Source organism: Lepisma saccharinum, chromosome 15, assembly GCF_977018435.1.
Source record: "Lepisma saccharinum chromosome 15, izLepSacc3.1, whole genome shotgun sequence".
Taxonomy (NCBI): domain Eukaryota; kingdom Metazoa; phylum Arthropoda; class Insecta; order Zygentoma; family Lepismatidae; genus Lepisma; species Lepisma saccharinum.
In genome coordinates, this window is record NC_139243.1 from 56,305,687 (window position 1) to 56,328,873 (window position 23,187).

The 23,187-nt window shown below is 38.6% G+C and overlaps 1 protein-coding gene across 1 annotated transcript in view; it reads right to left on the bottom strand.

Moving 5' to 3' along the window:
• Positions 1 to 23,187, bottom strand: part of LOC145999712 (angiotensin-converting enzyme-like) — a 292,863-nt gene that overhangs the window by 210,225 nt on the left and 59,451 nt on the right. The window contains exon 3 of the mRNA XM_083136993.1: positions 3,405 to 3,510. Coding sequence (XP_082993119.1) covers positions 3,405 to 3,510 — 106 coding nt within the window. The remainder of the gene's footprint in view (positions 1 to 3,404; positions 3,511 to 23,187) is intronic.

The window sequence follows — 23,187 nt, forward strand, 5'->3', positions numbered from 1 at the left end:
GAGACAGAGTTCGAACATTAAATTTTGGAGACTGTATTTAGCGATGTGGTATTCACACGTTTTCGACCCCGAACGTGCCAAAAGAGAAGCTGGAAATATCTCGGGATCCTAAGAAAATATTGACACCCCATTAAATTAATATTCTTGAAAGCCTGCAAGGAAATGGATGTTAAAATTTTCTTGCTCGCTTCGCTCGGATTAGTGTCTTGCGAGAATGGTGGTTGTCGCTTTACTGAGGTGAATGTCAAGTTTTATACTACAGTTGCATTACAAGACATAAGCGATATTCTTGATCTTTATTAATGACATCACTTCTTAAAATATAATGCTTAGCGTTGGTATACTGCTCAATTTAAACAGTATTCGTAACAAAAATATATCGAATCCGCATTTCTAACTTCTTGTCAAAGGAAAATTTAACATTTTAACTTTAACAAGTTAAATTTGCCCTGAAGATAAAATCCACGTAATTATTGTTATGGGTTACTAAAATAATTACATTTACCTCACGAAGACGGAGGTGATGGAGGGATGAGTTCTCTGAAAGAGAAATCGTGTTATATTATCGCCCTGAGCTTAAGAATTTCTAGCTAAGGTTCTGCAATATCTCGTGAAACAATAATTGAATCGGTCATAGCATGTTATTTAGTTTGCCAAGGTTGAATTTTTTATCTTTATCTTAAGTTGTGTAACAATTTGTGTTAAATACTCAAATTGTGAGTTTTATAAACCCACTCACAACACTATTTATATGCACATTTACATAATTTAATATACTACATTTAACTTATCAAAGCTTTAAGTTTGAACAATTAAAAAATTAGGACAGTTTAACATGGTATTTCATTCAAATAGACCTCAATTATTATGTATTCATCCAAACTATTTTGGGGGGATTATGATGAACGATTTTAGGGGCGGTCTTTAGTGATGGGTGCCGGACCCTGTGGCCGAGTGGTTTAGAACATCGCGCTACGACGCCAAGGGTCCCGGGTTCGAATCTCGCTCGGGTTTGGTTGTTTGTGAATGTCCATTCATCAATTTCATCATTTCATCACTCATCCCCATCTTCGCAAATTAGTCAAGAGTCACAAAACTCGAAGTAAAATAAACTAAGTCAATCAATCAATTGAGTGATGGGCAGCACTGTTTAGGGAGAGGAGGGAAAGATCAAGTAAAGCGTTCAGTAAAGCTAAGAAAAGAGTTACTTTCGGTAGACATGATGTAGTAATTTAATACTTTGTGGGAATTACGATATGGTTTGAGAGTGCAAATGATATGATTGGGTGGGGGGGTATTGTGCCATTGGCCTTGGTGGAGATGGGCACCCCTGGACTCTACGAAAGTGTAGGGTAACCCGCGAACGAAAGCAAAGTCTCAAAGTTATCGATTGGTATTTGTAATAAAATTTAACCGACAGCATTGGTATCAGCCAATATCGATACATCGACATAGGCTCAGTTCCAGAACAAACATTCAAAGTATGATGTTTCGTACAAATTGGATAATTCTTATCTGATTGTGACGTACCCGTTACCTTAACGTTGTTTAAGCCACGTAAGTGAACACAAGAACCAAGCTTGTGTACTTTACTGTTTACAACTATCATATTTCGCAAGTACCCTGCTGATTTTGAGAATAGTGGCTGAAAGTCAATAGTTCAGATACTGGCCGTGGTAGAATTTCCGAGAAATTCACTAGAACCTAAAATATAGCACGAAATAGGGGAAAGTCGTACAGTACCGGCCGTCCTACAGTATCGGCCAATTGCTAGTTCGGACATTTGACGCTACATAGCAGTAGTTCACGGGAGTTGGAGGGAAGGGTATGTATTCGTGTGCGCTATAGTTCGGGGTCACCCGCTTTCACGCAGTATTGAGAGAGCTGTGCCTGTGTTACTGTCAAAAGTCAAGTGGCTGCGTGATAGAAGTTATTTCTAGGGCCCTGGTATTCATGTTCGAGGTAAGTGATTGATTTTATTGTCAGATTCAGTTTATCGGTATTCTATAAGAATACGAAAACTTGTAAATAGTTTAGCAAATTGATTTTAAACAACGTGCAATCGAATTTTTTTTTCCACCTAATGATCGTACAGTGTCGGCCAGCGAAGTGTCGTCCAGTATCGGCCACACAGAATTTCGTACGCACCTACTGCAGTCCTGCTTGCTTTTGTTTTCAGAGTAAGATGGCAGACGAGGAGGGCAACAAAAGAGGTAAATAGACTGAAGAGGCCATGAAAGAGGCGGTAAATGAGGTAATGACAAACAAAATGACAGCAAGACAAGCAGGTAGTAGTATATTTTGTTTACCAAGAAGCACGTTAGGAGATAGATTGAGAGGAATTCAACGTGGTATGGATGTGGACCTGACACCTCATACGGGCAGATTTAGGAAAACGTTTGATGACGAAATGGAAAAACAATCACTTTCGTGTATGAAAGACTTGGAAAATAAGTTTATGCCCCTCAGTAAATAAGAAGACAAAGAAGACAACAGTAGAAACTGCAAAATGCATAATTTGTCTAATGTCCTTTGAGGAAGCTTGGGTTCAGTGTACCGAGTGTGGAGTTTGGCATATGTTGAATGCGTAGACCAAGAAAATATTTTGTATAAGAATGTGATTTCAATTCTGCTTTAACGGACTTAATTTCAACATTTGTTAACTACCATACCTTTCTACACATAGTAGTTCACAGTATCTTCATAAAACTTAAGAATTTATTAATAGTTACCACCACCTAAAATTAAAATATTGACTGGCCGATACTGGTCGACAATTTTTCCACTCATTGAAAATTCAGCTTTTCGTTTTTTTGTACATATATCTTGTAGTTCTGAAAACATTTCATAGAAATTAAAGCAGTGTTCTTTAAAGTATGTATTGAGGTATCATATTACTATGTTCAATCCGACTATCTCCTAATCCTTTATCAGTTATAATCAATAAGCTTAAGGTGGCCGGTACTGTACGACTCTCCCCTATATATGAAAAATATTAATACATATTTTATAATTTTCTATCTATTTCGTTTCGATTGTTTCAGCTGGTGTTAGTGACATTATATGAACTAGTAATGGCACCATCGACTAATTGGTCATTAGTCCAAACAAAAAATTGACTAATTAGTCGAAAAAATTAGTCTAGTACTTTTTTCGACTAATATTAGTAGTCGAAGTAATAGTCGGCAACGGCTAGTAGTAGTCGAAGGACAAATTCGTCTAACATTAGGCAAGTCATTTTGTTCGTCGACTAATTTTCATTAGTCGGTGGTTTCAATAATCGATACTTGTCGACTTATATCCATCACTAGTAGACTATGAACTGCCGAGCATCGTTTTACTAGTGTAAAGCAGAACTTAACCGAACCAAAATAAAAAAATAAATACTCAGTAATTACACTTACCTGGTGTTAGACTAAGTTTTCTGCATGGTTTTCTCTTGTTTGCAGTGAATTCACAGACAAAAGCATCATTGACTATCTTCTCCATTTCATTGATCCGATTCCTCAGCTGAAAAGAGACAAAATTTGATATCCTTTCCATCAGTGTTCGAAACAGTGGCGCCAACTTACTAGTGAGCTCCTGTTATATTTTCTGTTTAGATTTTAGATTTAGATTTATTTTATTTTTGTGCGAGCCATAGGCTGTACGCCCTACATAGTTTTGATTTTTCTACAAGGAGACGTATGTATAACTAATACAGTTCCACTTTATCATTCAGAGTACTCATATTATCTCAAACTGCTCACTAAGCGTATCAAGCTTATATTTTCGTTCACAGATGGCAGCATTATACAATTATTATTTATTTTTAATAAACCATACAGAGATAAAAAGAATTTCATAATGCCTTGCATGTTTATTACAAAGTAACTGACCAATAAAACATTTGAGAAAAATATTACATATAATTATTTAGTAATAACATTATGAATGTCTTTCATTCAACTCTTTCAAATGATCAACTTCTCAAGGAATTTACAAGGAATCAAAAGCACCAGTTGAATAAATCTCTAGTCCTAACAAACTTATTTTCTCATGACGTCAGTTATAACCATCTTTATAAATATATAAAAAATGATACAAAAATATAACTATTCTACATAAATATAGCCAGAGTACAGCGCCTTGAATAAAGTAGTGTGGAAAACGACCCAAGAAACTGGTTCCCCAGACGGACGAGAAACATAGATGGCAGTGCGATCAATGTCGGTGCTAATTTTCTTATGAAAGTAATGCGGCTTTGTTAGTTTTTGGAATATATTATGTAGATTTGTTTGTCTTGAAAGGCGGTACGTGAATTGATGGAAACAGTTATATTTGTTAAGTGATTTGCAGTCACGAAATGACATTAATTTGGAAAGAAAAGTAAAATAAAATTAATAAATAAATAGCATGCGTAACACAAGAAGAAACATCGCAAGGTGATTCCGGACGTCAGGTGTTGGATTGTGTACTAGAGTTTTATTTTTCTATGTTATTAGAATATAAATAGTATCCTGAGAGATATTTCATACCGAGGCGACAAACCACAAGTGTCGCTTGGAAGCGAGCAGTCCGTAATCAATGCAGCCTTTCGAACCGTAGGGACACAAGTTCTGACTGCACCGTTTCCTCAAGGAGATTTTACCCCAAAGCGACACGCGACAAACGATACGAGGATTTCACACCAAAGCGACACGGGTCCTTCGGTCCAAGGCAACTTTCACAATGAAGCGACACATGTTGCTTGGAAACGAGATAATCAAGAGCAACATTTCACATCGTAGCGGCATGACGGGAAGCACAGGCCAGCGTGCGGTTGGTGAAATCCTCAAGCGATAAGTGTCGCGTGCCCCTTGTCGCTTTGGTGCACAATCTCCCTAAAGCAAGACACTCATTGCATCGCGCATGCGCGAACAACAAACCACGGCAACATGTTGCAAGGTATTGAGGAAATGGCCCAGTTTGAGCGACGCAGAAGCGACAAAGCGACACGTGTGGCTTATCGTGTCGCCTAGATCTGTTGTTGTAATGTGCGGTTTATCGTGTCGCCTATCTGTTGTTCGCACAATTAGCAGCGCATGCTTGCCAATAGACTGAAGTCACCATGTCGCTTGTCACTTAGTTGGGAACTCTCCCTGTAGAGCGTCGCTTCGGTCCGAGCACCCTTCCTTTAAGGAGCTTTCCGACAGAAGTAACAAGTAGCACGCGAATACGCCATATGAACGTGTCGTTTTCTGTTTGGACCCTCATGTGCAATGAATGCTATTTTACAGTCTGGAAGTGTGTGTCTCTAGTGTGACAGTGTGAACATCCAGTGTAGCTTTCCCCATTGGTTTGAAAGTTTCCTTACACTCATGTCGATGGCACTAAGAACGTTTTGTGGGGTTCCCCTTGTCGTTTCATGGAATCATCATTATCATCATCGCCGCGATATGTATAAAGCTGAAGAAAAGAGACAGTAAATATCCAAAATACAAATGCTTCAGTGTGTATATCTTTAAAAGAAATGATGATGATGATAATAATAATGAACCTAATTCATACACAAAAATTTAGTTGCCAAGAACATTCCACGCGTATTTTTTCTCCCGTATTATTAACGAAAGTATGACGATAACAGGACGTGGTCGACTGTCTACAATGTTCGTTAATATCTTCGCGACCACTGTACCAAATATCATAGCAATTATCACATTCATAGAAATGCTTCATGTAAAAGAATCAGACGTTGCAGCGAAAACTCCATTTACTTCCATTATAAGCAGACGAATACCAAGCACCGGGTTCAACACCAGCGCCTCTAGCGGATCATTTTCGAGTGGAACCAGCCAGAGCGCGCAGAACTGTGCCGTTTTCCACACTACGTTATTCAAGGCGCTGTAGCCAGAGCTTGAATGAAAATAGGTTAGCTGAAGGTATGTTTTGTCTAGCCTTGGAGTTAGCTGGTAGGATGCCTTGTGAAAACTTTCGTAGCTGGTAGTGGGAATACTATCCCTCGCATACCGCCTCACTTTTTAGATCAGAGGTTCTTTGCTGTCCCAATTAAGAATCATGTTTTTAAGGTAACGCCAATTATGCCACCCACATAGTATCTACAATTCTAGTTGTCAATTACTTGACACTGATCACGAATTTTCATTACTAGACCTCGAATTTTTATATAATATCAAAGTACAAGATATGTACGTACATAAATATGTAACAATAATTGATGAAATATGTACCTAAATACGTATTATCAAGAGGATATGTAGCTAAATGTGTAGTATCAAAGAATATGTAATAATCGAATATTCAAATAATTTCAAGAACCTGTTAGATATTTATTTTATTTGAACATATTCAACTAAGGACATAAGTTGTTCAAATTAAAATTTGAATCAAATTTATAAACTCAAAAATGGAGAGCAACGTGTACATATTTAAGAAACTAATTTTGTAAACTATTAATTACTTTTCACATCGCAAATTATTGTGGAATATGTAAATGTGTAAGAAAGCTCTTTGTAACTTTCGAAACAAATTGTAAAAAAAGCGTCTACAGAAAGAACAATCAAATGAAAACACATAGCTACTTTTGTACTTTTTGTACAAGGGAACATTCCCAACAAGAATCCTGTAAACTCCTCTTTCCTCTCCCATTCGTGCCACATGGCCTGCCCACCTAAGTCTTCTTGATTTAATTAGTCTAATAACATCTGGGCATGAATACAAATTATGTAGTTCTAAATTATGTAACCTTCTCCACTCACCTGTCTCCTCATCCCTTTTAGGTCCAAAGATTTTCCTAAGGATCTTATTTTCAAATACTCTTAACTTATGTTCCTCTTTCAATGTAAGGGACCAAGTTTCACATCCATATAATACCACAGGCAAAATTACTGTTTTGTATATTTTAACTTTTAGTTTCTTAGATATTAAACGAGAAGACAAAAGTTTATGAAGAGAGAAGTAACATGCATTTCCTGAATTAAGCCTACTTTTTATTTCCTCTTTAATATCATTTTCATTTGTTAATATTACTCCTAAGTATTTGAATTTGGAAACTGGTTCAAACGAGTTGTTATCAATAATTAGATTTTGATTATTACCTAACACTTGGTTTCGGCCTGTAAGCATATATTTAGTTTTCTCTTTGTTAACTTCCAAACCTATCTCTTTAGCAGTTTTGAAAAAATATTTTAGCATTATTCTTAATTGTATTCACATCATCCCCCAGTAAGTCTACATCATCTGCATATGCTAACAACTGAGTCATACCGTTTAATTTTAGTCCTTCGTTAGTTTCTTTTACCTTCCTAACAGCATATTCTAAGGCAAAATTAAAGAGCAATGGAGATAATGCATCTCCTTGTTTTAACCCATCATGAATTGTAAATTTGTCAGACACATTAATACCCATACGAATTTTACTTTCTGTTTCACTGGTGCATATTTTTATCATACTAACAAGCTTCTTAGGTATTCCAAACTCTACTAATATATTATGACGTTACTATTTATGATAGAAAATCAGACAAGGCGTCAATATAAAGAAGAACTCTGGAAGTTTTACTCACATTATAAAGATTCAACATGGGGATGAGTAATGATATGATGAAATTGAAACATTCATTCCTAGGCCAGGATTCGAACCTGGGATCCCTGGCGTCGTAGCGCGATGTGCTAACCACTCCGCCACGGGGGCCAGCAAAAGCATGTATTATAATGCAGTGAGCGAATTAACCTTTTTGGTTTGGAGGGGGGGGGAGATGCATGCTCAGTGGCGTATTTACGATTTAATTTCATGGAATATGTTTCTTGGGGTATGCGAATTTGTATGTTACCAGCCAGTAAACTATTGTCTTGCGGTTGTAACTACCCTATAACCTAGATAATTAAATCTTAACATATTTACACGTAAGTTTAATTTAAAAACATTTACATCCTTATCAATTTCTTACAGGTTCATCTTAATGGAAGAAGATTTACTTATATGGGATTACCACTCCCTCCATTAATGACCACCAGATGTCAGTGCTATCAGTGAACCCTTTGACTACGTGTTGAAACCAGTTGATTTAGGAGTAAACTGAGTTTGTACACTAGAGATTGTGGGTTCAAATTCGATTATTTATTATCCGAATCCATTACAATCGAATATCCGTGGATATCAGACCCACAGCCACAGGCTTGCGCAGACCCTCTGATTAAGGTGGCAAATACCTTGATGAAAGTTCAGTCGGAGAAAAAAGCTTAATTCCATCTCACTCGAAGACAAGTCAAGTTTGCAGCAACTTTTCGCCCATGTAGACCCAAACGTGCGCGCAGAATATAGTTCCGCTGCAATACTGCCGATTTTCTCAATGTCTGTGATATGAGCAGCTCGGCGGTCGAGGCAAGACTCGCACGGGAGATGCTGAGAGCCGTTCTCGCGCGGATTAATACATAAAACCTGCTGCAAACTTAACCTGTCGCGGGGTATGTGTGTACCCGAACCCACCGAAAATCAATCTATTAGAATTACAGCTTTCGTGCCACAAAAGTTACCTGTTCCCCTCCCCTTTCATTTTCTTTTTCTGTGATTCAGACTAATTTACATGTAAACATGATTTGATACAGCAGATTCAAAACAACTACACATAATTTATTAATTTACAATGTGTGACTAATTTATTCTGCGAGCACATAAGTGTAACACAACTAGGCTAACGAATAAAATGATTGAGTCTTAATAACAAGTAATTTGCTGTACAGTGTCTCTCAAAAGTTTTAGAACAACGACATTTTAAACTAGGCAACCCAAATTACGTAAGGCGCTGTTGGGTTGCGTGTAGAGTTAGGCTCAATTTAAAAAAAAATAGAACATTAATACTTTTATTTATTTTTTTATTTTATTTGGTTTTATTCCTTTCGCGTATTTCATAAATATCTATTGTGCATATGGAAACCCTGAAATTGAGCCTAATTCTACACGCAACCCACCAGCGCCTTACGTAATTTGGGTTGCCTAGTTTAAAATGTCGTTGTCCTAAAACTTTTGAGAGACACTGTACAACGAAGTGAGATAGTCCAATTGCATAGGAAATAAACTCGCCGTAGTTAGTTGCTTGGACCTTTCGTCGGCTTGAAAATACTTTATTTTTTAAAGGTAATAATATTGTTTAATGTCGGTAATAAGATTCCTTTACACTAAATTTCTAAGCGAGAGTATTAGGAGGGGTAACGGCCTCCCCTTGCTTCCTGTGCGCATGCCTATGCTCACAGCTGGGAGAGACGAGACTCTAAATGCAGAAAAGTCTGTTCCGCTGGTGAACTGGCACGGTCATTATACTTTTGGCACACACTGTACAATGAAAATAGAGATAGTAACGTATGACAGAAGGATAAGATTATTAACAAAAAAAAATCTATAGTAGATGTTTGATTATATTATCGCCTGATGTATGCGTCAGAAACCTACAATTCCCTGACACCGTGAAGAAGCACTTCAAGCATTTGAGTAATGAGAAACTTTCAGATAAGGGCTGAAGGAATTTCAGGACAATCAAGGGTCAACAAGAACGATAACATGTGGCGAGATAGTGGCGTGATGTCTTTACAACAAAGAGGCGTTCACTTCTTGAACAGAGCATCCTTGCTTGTTTAGGGGGTAAGGGGTGACGCTTTCCCAAGACACCCAAATATCAACCCCCCTTCCACGTAGTACACCCTGGACTGCATTTTGAAGATTAGCGAGGCTCTAACGTCTGGACGCACGGCCAATATAATCCTCCGTGGAACTCTTGAGGTGCCATCCATATATTTTTTGGATTGTCCCTTTATCCATCTAATCTTAACGCCATTCATCCTCACGTTCGCGATTATCCAAAAGTGGCAGAAAAGCGAAGTAAGCTAAATCGAATGAATGAACCACACTGATGTTGTAGATGCCTCCCAGATGGCGTAGTGGTGACGCTGTCGTCCTGTAATGAAGGTGTACCAGGTTCGATTCACGACGGAGGCACATAGCAGTGCAGTCCGATTACCACGGAGTGGTAAACGCAGCGAGTACGACGCCAGTGTAGGGATCCTAGCCTGGATATAGGTATTCATTCGTCTCCATCGTCGCGATTAGCCAATAGTGGAAGAAATGCGACGCTAAATAAAGAAAATCAAGTCAAATCAGTCCCGAGTAGACATAAAGCAAGTTTGACTTTGAACTGTGGTTTACTCGAAAGCGTAAAACACGTCTTTATAATCAAATGGTTCCGGGTTCGGCCCAGGTGGAGGCACATTAAAAGTGGTTGGGATCCCACTTTGAAGTCCCTATTAGCCTATCTCAGCATAAAAGTGGACTAAAAGTCATTGACATTCGTGGCAGAGTGGCCAGTACAGCGCGCTACGTTGCCAAGGGTGGAATCCTAGTTACGTTATTTGTTTTCTTGTCCTGATTTAAAAATTGACAAATGAAGATATTTACTGATAAGAACGTGAAAAATAAGATACGAATTTTTTAAGGTGATTAAGCTGTTGTCTCGAAATCAAGAGGTTTCAAGCTCGATCAAGACACATGGCACCTCGATTCAGATCCATTTTCAACTGTAGGTCCACTCCTGATTGCCCTAACGTAGCACAAAATGAACTTAAACCAACAACAGTTTCCAGTAAATTTTCTGTGATCTTGTATTAGAGCACTTTGAATGTTGATACCAGATGGGGCAGGTTTAATAGTTATTTTTTATTTCACTAACTAGAATGAGTAAGTAAACTTTTAAGACAAGAGGCACAGCATAACAAGGAAAACATTTTACTTAAAAAACATGAATGAGTCAGATGTAATTTTAAATATTGATCTACGTTGAAATAAATTTTGTGGCTTTCATATTCGATAAAGAAAAATAGGTATTTCTAAATAATAACAAAATTAAGAAATTATTCGCAATTAAGATACACTTCCCTCCTGTCATTCTGAAGTTCTGAATGCGGTGGTCCATGTCGTACCAATCACACATCACTGATGAGATATCATTGCCTTATGTTTCTTGTTGGTCTTGTTAGTTGTGGGTAGTGATTGGCAAATGTGATTTCCATATGACAGTCACCATTTCTTTTAACCTGGATTTCAGCGGTTTCACTCAATGTGTACTCTGCCTCAACTATCTCGGGAGGCGCAGCGAGGCAGTGCACGCTGTTGAGAAGGCTGGTAACCGTAGTCGCTTCCCCCTCCACGCAATCCCATTCTCTTTCATGTGTTCATTGGTGGACCAGTCTCGCGTCCTACTTGCGCAGAGACTTGCTTTCGTTCGCTTGCTCCAGAGATAATTGAGACAGAGTATAGATGCAACTGATGTTGTTCAAACAGTGTTGAATCCACTCATTTTACTCCGGAAAGGAGGGGTGTTGTGATATTTAACTTCAAGGGGAGCAATTTTATCAAATTATAATACCAATAATAGATTACTAATATTTTTCAATCCCCCTTACTACCTCTATGTAATTTAATTATTTAGAGTTTATTAATTGTTATTTATTAATAATTTATTAAATTATTTTGACTTGTAATTATAAAGAGCACTGGATCAGTTATTATTACGAAAAAAACAACAGAAAAACCCGTCTACGTTAAATTAAAGTGAAGGAAGATAAGCCAAATGAACATGGATACTAAATCTCTCAGCTATTGTTCGAATACTCGACCAGGTTAGTGAAATTATCTAGGAGAATCCCCCCCCCCCGGGGTCACCCCCCTGAATTCATCACTGTGTTCAAGTATTGTGTAGAGAATCAAAGTTACATGCAGCTTTGCAACTTCCTTAATACGGGTTGTTCGGGGAAGGGGGGATGAGACGAAAATATTCTCACCCCCTTCTGCTCCTCAGTGATTTCTTTCCTAAGGGTTGAGGTCTCCAGGCAACTCAAGGTTTGCCGACCACCGTGGCAGAGTGGTTATCACAGCGCCCTGCAATACCTTGGGTCTTGTGATCGAATTCTGGCATGGGAATGGGTGTTCTGTGTGAGTGTCCCTTAATTAAATTGATAATCCTCATATTCGCGATTAGCCAAAAGTAGCGTAAAATCGAATTGTACGAAACGAAACAAGGGGCATTTCTTTCATATTTATTCAATAAAAAGCAATAATGTACGACAATTACAGTGTTACAAACCAATTATTAAGAAAAAGAAAAGTTTCCACAATATGAAAACAGATGGCAGCACTATCCTGGAATGATAAAATAATTAACAAGAAGACAAATCATGAGGTGAAAATGAAGAATGAGAACAAGAATTTTAAAAAAGAATTGCAGTTAACGTTGAAAAATAGTAAACTAGAAAGGAGAATATATAAATGTTAATCTTTAAAGACATACATGGACTTGTGTAGCTAAACAATATGCAAATGTTTAGAAGAGCAGCCCAAAAGAAGAAAGTTGAAAGTAACAGAATTACAGAAATGAATGACCGGTTCTGTTGCTGTCATAAGTGCACTTTAAGTCCATGACTTAAAATTAAATCCAAACAAACAAATAAACAATCAGAAATATACATGACCGCTCAGGAGAAGATCCCTGACGGAAGTGAAGTGAGTAGCGGCAGGCGACTCCACTATTAGGGTCGGGGGTGTGCACCCTGAGTGAAGAGTAAAATGTGGGCTCGCTGTAACCGGTGCAGCGACGCTAGTCGTTTAGGGTTACCAGAAGTTCTCTTTTACCCGGACAAATCCTGTTTTTCGGGTACTAAAAATGCTACGGGTGCGTTTTTAGGAAAATTTGGAAATATCTGATTATTTGGGGTGTAGACAACTGCTTAACTTCAAGATTAGTAACCAAATGTTATTTGTAAATAATTGTTAATATTGTTTCCGTTTTCAATTTCAAACTAAAGAAATACAACACTCTCAGTTGCAAGCGCAAAGAAATAAAATTTTCTTGCAACAAAGAAAAATTGTTGGACCTTTGCGTCTCTTATGTTGTCACCTCCGCGCCGTGTGAGGTTTTGATTTGAAAGCATTTGTGCATTTATCACGGCTCTTGTTGAGCAGCAAGTTTCTGACAATAAGTAAGTATGCAATTCGCCGCGGATTACTTTGATTTGAGTTTCATGACAGAATTCAGAAATAAACAGTATTTTTTAACTGCCGTACTCTTAGTTGTTACATGGCAGTGGAGAAGTGAAGTTCTGTCGATCAGCGATCTGAACCATGTCAAAATGAAAATGTGTTTTTAGTGACGACTTACAAGAACGGTTTCCTGACTTTAGGCCTGGAAGGAAAAAAAATCCAAGGCAGAATGTCAATTTATGTTATTCTTTTAAAGTAAGAGACCGAACTTCACAGCCATATAGAATATTCAGACATTTGCCTACAATGAGGCACATTATTAGTTATACGGAAACGGTGTAAAATTATTTTACAGGGGTGTGTGATCTATAAGCCCAAAAAAACACCAGTAAGCACAAAACGTGTCTTCGTCTAAAGTTAACAACATTTTGCAATCTAAAAATGCCTTCTTTTTTAAAGTTTGTCATCTGGCAACCCTAAAGTCGTTGCCGTATATCCTTTTTTAAAATTATTTGAAATGCAGTCTAAATAATGCACAGGATAAGCAGTACAAAAGTATTCTGGCCACTGAAAGAAAATCAGCAAAATGTTGTTGCGGACACACGCTCTACGTGATTGACGCAAATCAACTCCCACGCACTTCGAAAAGCCGCAGCGGAAGGCTTTCTGCTACCCCTAAAATCTGCAAATGGACCGGTCCTTCCTTTCACACCCGCTCCCCGTTCCCCTCGTTTGGGGATCTTCTCGTAAGCGGTGAGCTGTACTTGATTATCGTTACACGTGGTTCCCAGAATAAGCCCGTTAAGTGGGAATAAAACTTCCACAGTTTTTCTTTATATTGATGCCTTGTGTTAATTTCTATCATAAATAGTAACGTCATAATAACTGTGGAAAGTTGCACCATTCATTTTGAATTACCCTGTATTTTTATCCCTGACAGGAATGTTTTATTTTATCGTCCTCCAAGAAGACGGAATTGAAAACATATACTGTACCATTTCTTAGCTAAGTAACAAACACAATTGAATAATCATTCGTGTCCATTAATGTTTCAGTCATCAAAGATTTCCCTGCCGAAAAGTATGCAGCCTTGTATAGTGTAGTACAAAACGATGTTACCACTTATATGGGAGGTAGAGTTATTGATATTTATTGATGTTACAACTTATTTGGAAGGTTGAGTATTTGAATTGTTGATTAGGTGAGCGTTTGGTGGGCATTGTGGGCCCATTCGTTTTAGATGTAGATACCGTTACTGGTGAAAGATACCTTGCTATGCTGCGCACATTCATGGCAGACAACATCCCATTTCACATTAATCAGTCAGGTTACTTCCAACAGGATGGTGCACCGGCTCACTACGTTCTGGTGGTTCGCCGGTATCTGCATGAGACATTTCTGAAACGCTGGATTGGAAGAGCTGGGCCGCTTCTCTGGCCGGCACGATCTCCCAACATCACGCCGTGTGACTTTTTGTTATGGGGGATGGTGAAGGGACGTTTTTATGCTGTGAAACCAAGGGACCTGCAAGACCTTCGTCAGCGAATCACCAATGTGATACAGTCCGTGCCTGTCGCTGTGTGTCACAGAGTAATCGACAACACGATTGAACGGATGCATGTGTGCATCGAGAACGGTTGGCGTCCAGGATGAAGGTGTTCACTGATTGAATGATGGAGCTGAGCCAAAGCATAAAAAACATAAAAAATGTATTTCACAAATCAAACATAATGTCCAATATAATGACAACAAAATAAACATAATAACTTAACCACCCATATAAGTGGTAACATCTTTTTGGACCACCCTGCAGATTAAAGGCCACCAATATGTAACTGACCAACCTCACCGAGCCGAGACAACAGCATGCAGGCTGTTTTCCACATCGCTCATTGTTTACATGTACTGAAGTGTTCACAATAAACTCGTTGGCTGGTTAGATGGACATTCACTGTGAACTTCACAAAAAAAAGGGGAAGGGAGGGAGAAGCATCTTAGGAATAGCGAGGAATGCTAACAAGAAAAAGGAAAACAGAGAAGAGGAAGAAGAAACCAGTATCTACGAAGTAAAATGTAAAGAATGTCAGAGTGTGTACATAGGAGAAACGAAAAAAAAAGGCTGAAAGACAGGTTGAAACAACATAGGGATGATGTACGACTTAAGAGAGAGAGAAATGCAATATTTAAACACACGAGAGAAACAGGACATGACATAGAGTGGGATGAGGCTAAGCAAATAGGAAGGGAGAAGAGAATGCTAGTGAGAAAATGGAAGGAAGCCAAGGAAATAGAGAAGAAAGGCGAAGAAGACACAATGAACTGGAATGGGGGACTGAAGTTAAACAAAGAATGGAAGAAGATGTTGGAAAGAGTGAAAAGGACAAGAGAAAAAGAGGAGAGGAGAAGGAAGAAAAATGAAGGGAAAAGAGCGTGAGATTAAAATGTCCAACCACATTCTATATGGAAGTAATTGTGTTTAGCCTTTTAGGTGAAAGTAAAGTTGGAAAGTGAAAGTCATCTGCTAGAAAGTTCCAATCAACTTTCTAAATAGTCTGGAGGGAGTAATGTTTGTGTATATATATTACCCTTCTTGTTGTATCTGGTTACTTTTGTACTTGATACAGAGTCTGAAGAAGACGTTGCTAGAAGGTTGAAACGTTACGTTAGTTTATGTTTTTAATAAAATAAATTACTGCCTTGGTCAGCATATTTAGTTTTTCATAATCATGGAAACAAGGCTTAATGGAGTTATAATTGAACTTCACAATGTAAATTTGGTCACATTTTGCTTGTTAGTAGTTCGATAGCTCTTATTCTGGTTGCTTTTGTTGATTTGGTGTTTTAAGTCCACTTTGTGCACAGTAAGGTTAATCGGGACTGGACCTACAGTTGAAAGCGGGATCCGAACTACTATGCGCCCCTAACGGGTATCGGACCCGGGACCCCTTGATTACAAGGCGACAACGCTACCACTGTGCCATCGGGGAAGCCCAGATCTATTTGTGTATGAGCTTGTATGAATTCTTAGAATGTAAATTTATTAAATGTTTCTAAATTACGTGTAAATGTTATAATAAGATTGAATTATAAGGTACGTACAGCTGCTAGCAGGTCCGTAGCTAGATTTGATCTCCGGGGGGGGGGGGGGCTCACGGGTTATTAGGGGGCTTTATAAATCAAGTCCATTTTTCAAAAGTCTAACAGTGTTTAATGAATGTAAATTATGTGGAGAAGGGGGTCATTAAGTTATATAAAGTTTAGAAATATTACACAAATACTACATTTTTTCTAAATTTCTTTCAAATTATCGCTTGAAGTGTTAATTGGCTGAAATCATCCCTTACTACACACTCCATACTACGTTCGATGATATATATTTATATCACAGAAGAACAAATGGACAATATTCAATCATAGTGCCTAGCTTACCCCCCCCCGACCGAAACAATAACACTCCCGTTCGTTCTCATAACTTGGGAGCTGTTAACTTTTGATGCAGATGCGGAGGGAATTTGCATAATGTCATCAAAGTTACAGATTTCTGAATAAATGGTCTCAACGGGGGCAACGAGGGTACAGATAAAGAAGCTCCCCTATGAAGAAACTTTCTGAAGTCTAGAGAAGAGAATCTCCTAAATACTTGCCGCTACTCAAGACTTCCTCTTATAAATAAGATGATCGAATGTAATGGCTGCTGTTCATGCTCCCTGAATTTATCCTTCAGTAAAGTTGTGAGCAAAATAATATCTGCTGTCTACATTCTCACTCTTCACTGCAAACAAATTACACAAAATAATTTTACCTAATGTCAGGGGGCTGAGTTCAGTGCCAGACGGGGGTAGGGGGCTGACGGCAGTTTCAAGGGGGGCTCAGCCTTGGTGCTAGGCAATGGTTTAGCACACACTGACTGGTAACGTACATACAAATTTTCATACTTTATGACATTACTTGTCATAAGGAGAATTATGACTAACATTTGTATTGCGGAACGTAACAGGAATAGAAGAGAATTCACGAAAGTTGACGCTAGTTCACGAATACAGCTATTAATAGTAATTCATGTCCATCTAGTTCAACAATTTTTCGCGAGATGTCCTTCACATGCCCATAGGAGGAAAAAACTTCCTCCTCCCACCATTTTTTAATGATTCGACACTCTGTTCTATAGTCCTCTGTATCCTTTTCTTTATTCATAGTAATTGTAATTCTTTGTCTTTAAATATCGTGTTGCTTTCAGGACTTAATAAATAAGATTTTTCGGTAAATTTCTTATATCGGACAAACAGCTGAAATTTGCTAGTTCTTTTAATTTCAATATTCGTACTTACGTATTCTGCATTGAGAACATTGTTGAAGGTGACATTTCGCTTATTTCACGGAAATAAGCTCTATTTGCGACATATCGAGTAAGTTTTCTTCGTTTCTTTTTGCCTTCGGTAACACGCAAAATGGCAGTCACAGTTTCACTACCGTAGTCGGCATGCAGTGTTTCCACCCCACTGCAACCAAAAATACCTACGTAGCTCCACAAACCATTGACGCATAGGCCCACGAACCATTCATACATAGCCCCACGAACCATTTCCGGTAACGTTAGGTTAGGTTGGGTCACGTTTAGGTTAGAATAGTTAAAAATTGGTCTAGAAAAAAAAGCGTAGCCCCACACACCATTCTCGCATAGCCCCATGAACCATTGACAGATAGCCCCACGAACCTTTTGCGGAAACGTACCTTCTTCAGTTACAAAAACACGTGTATGAAAACACTGACTGGCTTTGACCGTGATTACGTCATCACACACAGGCAACATCCGGCTAGAAGGAAATCTATGCAACGGCTTTCGTGCATCGGTCAGACATTTATATCGACAAATAGATGATTTACCGGCAAAATTCAATGAACGATGCGAGAAAACACTTCCCCAAGTATAAAGAAACTGCATTCGGTAAGTAATTTCTCCTGGAAATTTGAAGAAATCCGTTTGTCCGATATAAGAAATTTACCGATTTTTCTTTTAAAGGAAGAACATATTTCTGAAAGCTGTAAAACAAAGTTTTATGTGTAAGGGACTCGTTTCGGTATGACGGAAAGGGTGCAGTGCAAAATTGATTTTAAGCTAGGACACACCCATTTGGGGGCACACTTTTCTCTACTGATACATTGCCTGTATGGACACTTCAAAAATATTGAAGATAAATACAATTATGAATTAGGAACACTGCGCTTAGCTTAATACTTAATAAACCATTTATTTATTTAAAGTGTGGCCCAAAATTAATTATGCATTTCTTTATACGTATAGAGCCACATGTATTGAAACTTCAAGCATTTTCTCCTATATTATATACATTTATAGGAGACTTTTGCTCGATTTTATTGTTTTATATTAAACAAAACTAGCAAATATTTTAATGCAAACGTTAGTTCATAAAATGTTTTGTGTTTGCCTGCCATCTATTATCGTGTTCTATAAATAAGTATACTGCGATCTAAACTCGACCAGCATAATTTTTTATGGGGTTTGTGTTATCCTTTTGCCATAAATTTATCTTCAGGCACGTAGCCAGGCGAAGGACTCGGGGAGCTGAAGCCCAGCCCGAAATTAAAAAAAAATAATATTTAATTTAAATAGCGTATAGTGGTAATTAATTTTACTTTCTTAGCAGAATTAAGCATCTTTTATAATAAATTGTAATATACTGAGAAATTCATCTTCAAAGCTTCTACTCGACCAACTTAGATGCTGTCTGTTGATTAGGGATAAGTCCCCCCCCCGAAATAAAATTCTGGCTACGGGCGTGTTTATTCTCATTCATCGTCATCTTCGCGATTAGCCAAAACATATTTGTTACTATATCCTGTTCTTATTCTCTTCGATATTCTGTTTTTGCTTTCGGCCTTCTTTCCTGAGTTTTATTATTTTTTCCCGTACTATACCTATCTCTGTGTGTAGACAAGACTTCCTCCTCTCATCAATTTTTAATGATTTCACAACCTGCTTTGTAGGGCTCTTTTTTTGTAGGCAAGGCAAATGTTTATCTTCATTAGGTATATTTTTTCTTTAAGCATTTGGTAAGAATTTCTTTTACTAAAAAAAAAAATACAAAACAATGATATTTCTGCAAACTGTCGAACGTATTTTTGTAGGCAAGGAACTTGTTTGGGCATAATGTTAAAGAGGGTGCTGTTGACTTCATTCTAGGACTCACCTATTATGCAAACATATTGTTCTTATTACACTGTGCCTACTAGACACCTCAGAAGTAGCAGAAATCCAAAAACGAAATTAGAAGTTTTGGTTCAGATTTATGAACTTCCTTTAAAGAGAAACCCTTATATTATTGTATTATGATATTTAAATATTTTGTTACATGCATCGAAACTTTTCTTTCATGTTATATCTAGTTAAATAAGATTATTTTTCTCGACTTTACTGTTTCCTCTTGAATAAACATGGCTAATTACTTAGATGTAAATATTAGTTTATAAAACTGTCAATGTCAGACTGCCATCTGTTATCGTGCTCTGTAAATAATTCAGCAACATTATGAGCTTCATTTATTCTTCTCTTTCCCTTATACAAGGTAACCAAAAAAGTTCTTGCCGTTTTTGACGTCCCATTAATCATGCGCTCACAGAGAGGAAACGAAATGACGCACGTGTCTGCCAAGCGATCGGGAGTTAGTCTGACCATCGATTGTTAGTAATACAGGCACGTTGCGCACATACAGCAGCCATAGCTCCTTCAGTGTCGAAGAGAAATGGAGGTATCGAAACAGCTTGTTCGCGTGTGTTTGTTGTATGACTTTAAAGTCGGCCTGTCAGCTGCCGCATCAAGTCGCCGCATTTGCCAGGCATTTGGGAAGAATGCCGTGAACGAACGCAGTGCCAGGCATTGATTCCAGAAATTCCGTTATGGAGATGTGAGCCTTTCGGATGAACCTCGCAGTTGACGACCACATGTGTTGGATGACGAGGCCCTGAAAGCAGCCATCGAGGATGACAGTGGTCTAACGTGTGATGAACTTGCAGAAAGGTTCCATGTTTCCGCTGAAACAGTCATACTGCACCTGCATGGGATAGGAAAGTCATACAAGTTAAGCAAGTGGGTACTCCACACATTGTCGGCAGCCAACAAGGAACAATGAATGACAGCCTGTTTGTGCTTGCTCACTCGGCACCTGAACACACCCATATTTGATCCCTTGCTCAATGGTGACGAAAAGTGGGTCCTCTATGACACTCCCAAACGTACCAGATATTGGTTGTTGCCACGTGACCCTGTTCCTCACACCTCAAGACCACCTCTGCACCCACGAAAGGTTATGCTCTCTGTATGATGGAATTGTCGGCAAGTGGTGCATTACGAGCTCCTTCCACCTGGTCAGACCATCACTGCTGACCTCGACTCTCAGCAGTTGTAAAGGGTGCACCGTGTATTGCGGCAAAAGGAACCGGCCGGAAATGAGGGAGACCTGCGGAACGCACTCACGGACTTCTTTGCATCCAAGCCCGCCGAGTTTTATCACCAGAGTATTGTGTAGCTGCAGAAACGTTGACAAAAGGTGTTGGATGCTGAAGGAGATTACTTCGAAACCTAAAGGTACGTACCGTCCACTGTATTGCTCTTTGTTTATCACTGCTCTAGAACGGAAAGTACTTTTTTTTGGTTACCTTGTATTTGAAACTCTAGTCTGTCCTTCGTTTCTTATAACTTTCTTACAAAAAAGCGATAGAGACATGAAACTTCCTTTTGTTTACCACATATCTTTTAAAAGATATGTTCGTGTAAACCCTGGGGGACCACATATTTATATAAAGAAATGTTGTCATGTTCGTAGGTTTTACGTCATAATGTTGCTATTATTCGCTGGAATTGCGATTTTCTTCTTTTATATTATTGTTGACACATATATTGCACCGTAAGGACTCTTGCACTTCTAGTTCTTCCATAAAAAGGCGGGAGAATGACGGCTTTCTTTGTGGCGGCTTCATCTAAAAAAAAATTGTGACCAACAAAGGCCGGGCTTTTTGCTCCACTACAACAATGCAGTTGAACCTCGATTTGGAAAAAGTTTGCTGGTCGGTAGCAGGAGGTTCCTAAGTGCTTTCAGGGCCGGCAAATCAGGGGGGGGCTCGGGGAAGTAAGGGGGGGTAACAAATGAAACGATTAAAGCACAGGCGGAAAGAGAAATTCTTGTACTCGAGTACATTGCTCGTCACGTGACTGCAATATGACCGGCAACGTCCAAAAATAGACGACAACACACTTCTAAGAAGTTCCGCGGTTCTGAGTCACTATCGTGGTTGTGCGGCGAAAATTTCCTGTCGTGCGTGGCTGTGGCTTGGCAAGTAAATTTGAAATTGAGTCAGTGGCGCACAGAGATGTCGTCTGGAGAGTACAAGTCGTACAACTCGTGTTCTATTGCTCATATCATAATAGTACAATTATTTTCTTGTTCCAAACATGCCTGCTATCATTTCCATGTGTATTTGGACAATGTCCTGTACGTTGTTGTCCAGGGAGGGGGGAGGGGAATTTGTTTCAGAAATTTTGGAATTTTTCTGTTCCTCCCCTCCCCCGCATCCATATTATAAACTCAATGTGCATAAATTTTATATGCTTCATTCCGCGTATACCGGTAATTGATTCGTCCGTGTAGGGCAATTAGCCTCTGAGCTACAGTCATCTAAATGAAACTCTGCATTTTGCTAAAAATTGGCCCGGTTTCAGCGTGCTTACCTGGCAAAATGGGCTCGGTAAACAAAAGGTTAATTTTGTCTATATGCATATTTTAAGAATATCAAAACATATATTCATGCTCTACGTGAACGTTCAGTATGCAGAAAAATTTAGAAAAGTGTAAAAAAAGGTTTTGCAAAAAGTACAAACGAACATTGATAAAGGGCAACTGTGTAACTGCTTACAAAAAGTTTCGATGTGTACCGATGCTCTGTGTGGGTATTTATCGAACTGATAAAAGAATGAAAAAATTTAAGCTTTTGATGCATTACAGACGATTTTATGGGATTAATTATACTTATTCATAAAAAGTTTATTCTTTTTGGAAATTACTAGGTGTACTGGCAACATTGGTCGTGTCAGAGGGCAGTACCAGGTGTGCCCGACATCTGGTATATTACTCAATCAATTCCCAGAGGAAAGGAAAGGGTTGAAATTTATCGTACGAGAAACTAATCTATCTAACCCATCTATCTCTTTGTACGATAAATTTCAATTTTTTTCTTTCATACAAATCTTTCTTTTCTTGGAAAAAGAAATACACTTTTGTAACATTTTCCGCATAGAGTATGACTTCCTTGTTTAACTTTTTTTAAAAATATTCACATACACAAAGATACCCTGTGTAAGTTTCATGTTTCTATCGATTCTTGTACAAAAGTTACAAACGGCCACAGTCTTAGCTGCGTGACTTTTTGGACACTACACTATGTCCCAGCTAACTGTAGAGCAGGCAAACGAAATCAAGTCTCTGCGCAAGAAGTGAAGCGAGACGGCTCCACCAATGAACAAGTGAGAGGAATGGAATTGCGTGGAGTGGGGGAAAGCGGCTGCCTTCCTAGCAGCGTGCACTGCTTTGCTCTGGCTACTCGATTTCCTTCGCTTCTCAGATGCTATGCATGGTCTTACTCCACAGTTAGCTGGGACAGGGTATATAATATCCTTCTTCTTCTTTTTAACCTTCCATCACTTTTATTATCGCTTTTGTTTTGCTTACTTTGTCTTTCGTTCAACATTTCATTTTTCTATCTTCCTTGTTGCTTTTACATGGGAACCGTTATCTTAAAGACTGAGTCACACGAAGCTAGAATTTCTGCTGGATTATCCAGTTAGACTTGGAAAAATGATGTTGTACTTTCTCAGCTATTATACGTACCAGCTAACTGTAGACCAGGCGAACGAGAACAGGTCTGTGCGCAAGTAGTGACACTAGACTGCTCCACCAATGAACAGTGAGAGAAACGGGATTGCGTAATGGACGAAGGGAGTTTTCCCCAGGGGGTGCTCGTTGCTATGTGAAGTACGTATGCATTACGTCATCTGGGAGGATCGGGTTTGACGGTGCTCGTTGCTATGTGCAGTAAGTTTAGTGCGGGGTACATTTAGCTACTAACACGTCGCAAAAATCGGAACAAGCAGGTTGTTGATTTTGTAGCGTTCG